General features: G+C 35.2%; 1 protein-coding gene across 1 annotated transcript in view; it reads right to left on the bottom strand.

Annotated features, from left to right (window-relative positions):
• Positions 1-464: 464 nt before the first annotated feature.
• The window catches only part of slc6a20 (solute carrier family 6 member 20), an 82,805-nt gene continuing 80,381 nt past the window's right edge, over positions 465-2,888 (bottom strand). The window contains exon 11 of the mRNA XM_020620672.1: positions 465-680. Within this exon, the coding sequence (XP_020476328.1) occupies positions 510-680 (171 nt within the window). The 3' untranslated portion in view covers positions 465-509. The remainder of the gene's footprint in view (positions 681-2,888) is intronic.

Here is a 2,888-nt window from a genome sequence, read left to right as displayed (position 1 = left end):
CTAAATAAATTAATACTGATTAAAAGAGACATTTATCCTTACAAAGTGTAACAATAAAGCACAGAGTTACTACAGAGTTACAAATACCTTGTTGAGTTTAGCACTATAAGTTCAGTAATTAATAACTTTTAAACTAAGAACTTTGTCTTTACAATAAGTATCTGGCTCAGATGTCAGATTTTAATACTCAAAGAAATGATGTAATACGTTCACTGGAAAATATTCTTTTCTTAATGGAGCAAACACCAGGTTTTTAATGTTCACTTTATGTTTTCTCCTGTATAGGGGCACTATAGCAAAAGAGTTCCTCCTGCAGGGAGAACAGTTTAAAATGTTTACAATAATGTGACATTTGGTGAAAGTATAGAAAAAAATGGAAAGCAAACAGAAATCACAGCTGATCATGTGAGACTGTCCCTCCATGTAATAGGAGATGATGTACTATTGTTGTGTTCAGTTTTGGAATAGAAATATGGAGGTGACTAAAAAGGCTGGTCATTGTCTCGTCACTAAACACAGACTGTGCTTATGGAATACTGCCTCTTGTGATGGTTTCCATCATTCCTCTTCTTGCAGTAGACATACAGAGCTGTGATGGGAATACAGCTGATTGACGATACCAGCAGTAGCCCAATGAACACTTGACCAAAAATGGGATACTCCATCACCACAGACCTACCCTGAGGGAGCAGGAGGTACAGTTAACACATTAGTTAATAACTCAGGTGGTGTTGCAAAATATAATCATTTGTGTAGCTTGTGTTGTGCAGTACTATTGCTTATTTTGACACAAAATTGGCTTCTTTTAAAGCTACGCTTACCACCTCATATCACAAAGGCAAGGCCAATTTTCATTACTTCATATGGCAGACATTTAAAATGTGTTGTTTTCCCTCTTTCCAGTTTTCTACAGGTTTTATCCAATGGAGATTGATATGTTTATCAAAGTTAGTTTTAGGAAAAAATAGATATTGATTTATTTGTAAAAATAAAATTTAAGTTTAATTTTAGTTAAATTAAAATTACATTTTTGTTTAATAAATAAATATAAAAAATCTGTATTTATATAACTTTGATATACATATCAGTTTGCATCAGAAAAAACCTGTAGAAAACTGGAAAGAGAAAAAACAATAAAGACCGCTGTTGAATTGTTGGATAACTAGCTGTTACTCAGTGTGGATGTTGGTCATTTGTGCATCCACATTTCCCTTATATGCTTCATATATCCCCTCCTGTTGAGGTTACTAGTATAGTAGCACTTCATCAGATCCAAGTTCTCATCTCTCATCCATAAGTGGTTTGTTACAGTAGTGTAGTGGTATGATTGCTGCTCTTTATATGGGAGACTGGAGTTCAAATCCCAGTTGTGGCTTATGTCCAGTAAGGGTCCTTAGACAAGACCTCATTATGTATCAGATGATGGGGAACCGGGACAAGCGGATGATAAGTGGGCTAATATAATACATCAGCAATATTAGTATTAATTTTTGGAACCCATGTTTGACATAATTCAATTTAAACCAGACACCTTGGGGCCAAGGCCGTGCATATTACCACCAACGCTTGGAAACAGAATACGCTTTCTTTCTTATTATTAATACTATTAGTAGTGATAATGATACTTTACATATTACTGCTATTTATAGTGTATTTATACATAAAATAATTAAATCTTTTTGTACACAAATTGTTCTCATTTAATTAAAATTTTTAATGTATATTATATGGTGATTGCACTGACAAAGCTAATAATAATGATCATTTATTGATTAACCCTTTTTCTTATTTATAATTACTACATTTAGTATCATCAGTATCAAAATACAACCAGCCCATGCCCCCCTTTGTCCTTTTTTCCCTCCTTTTCTAAATATCTATTTGTTGGAAAAAATTTTAAATCAATTTATTCAAGGATTCAAGATTTTTTTATCCAGAAAAAGATGTGGGCTTCATAAATAACTGAAAAATATTTTAGGGGAAACCTGGTCTGTTAGCAGAGACAACATCCATGCCACTTTGGATGATGCAGCTGTCGTATCTAGAAATCCAGACCAGTTTATTTTACAACCTAAATGATGACAACCCAGAGTCGAGTCCAGGACACAGGGTCGCAGTCTTACACGCCTCTCTGCATCTCTTTGCAGCTGCTACCCATCCAAAACTCCCATTACCCCATAGAGACTGTGTCTGCCCCCCAACCACCTAAATTATATAAATCAAAAATCTAGTCAAGAGGAGTTATTCATAAGAACCAAATTAAAATTAAGACTACTCTTCTTATAGAACAAAGTAACAGGACAATCAAATGTAGACTATTAAATATCAGATCTCTCTCATCTAAATCTGTGTTAGTGAATGATTTGATAAACGAACATCACATTGATTTATTGTGTCTTACTGAAACCTGGTTACAGCAGAAAGAACATGTCAGTCTAAATGAATCCACTCCACCTGGTCACAGTAACTGTCACATCCCTCGAAACACAGGCTGAGGAGGTGGAGGTGTGGCAGTGATCTTCAACTCAAGCATATTACTCAACCCGAGACCCGAACATAATTACAGTGGAACCTTGGATTGTGAGTAACCAGGTTTGTGAGTGTTTTGCAAGACAAGCAAAAAATTTTGATTCAATATATGAGCGAGGTCTCGCAATATGAGTAGTATGTACACTTTGTCTGCCAAGCATCATGTGACGTACGTCACAACTGAGCCGATGGTTCTCACGCGTCACTCGTTTAGTCAACATCTGTACTGCAACAATGGCCCCTCACACCAGCCACGATTCTTTTCAAAGGTAAAGTGCAGGTTAATTTGTTTTATTTTTACTTTATACTGTATTTTGTATTACTGTAATCATTTTTATATGGATAAGTGGGTGTGGAAC

The sequence above is a fragment of the Monopterus albus genome, unplaced genomic scaffold, assembly GCF_001952655.1.
Source record: "Monopterus albus unplaced genomic scaffold, M_albus_1.0 scaffold245.1, whole genome shotgun sequence".
In the NCBI taxonomy this organism is placed as follows: Eukaryota; Metazoa; Chordata; class Actinopteri; order Synbranchiformes; family Synbranchidae; genus Monopterus; species Monopterus albus.
Note: the sequence above shows the minus strand (reverse complement) of the source record. Positions and strands in the feature narration are given on the sequence as shown.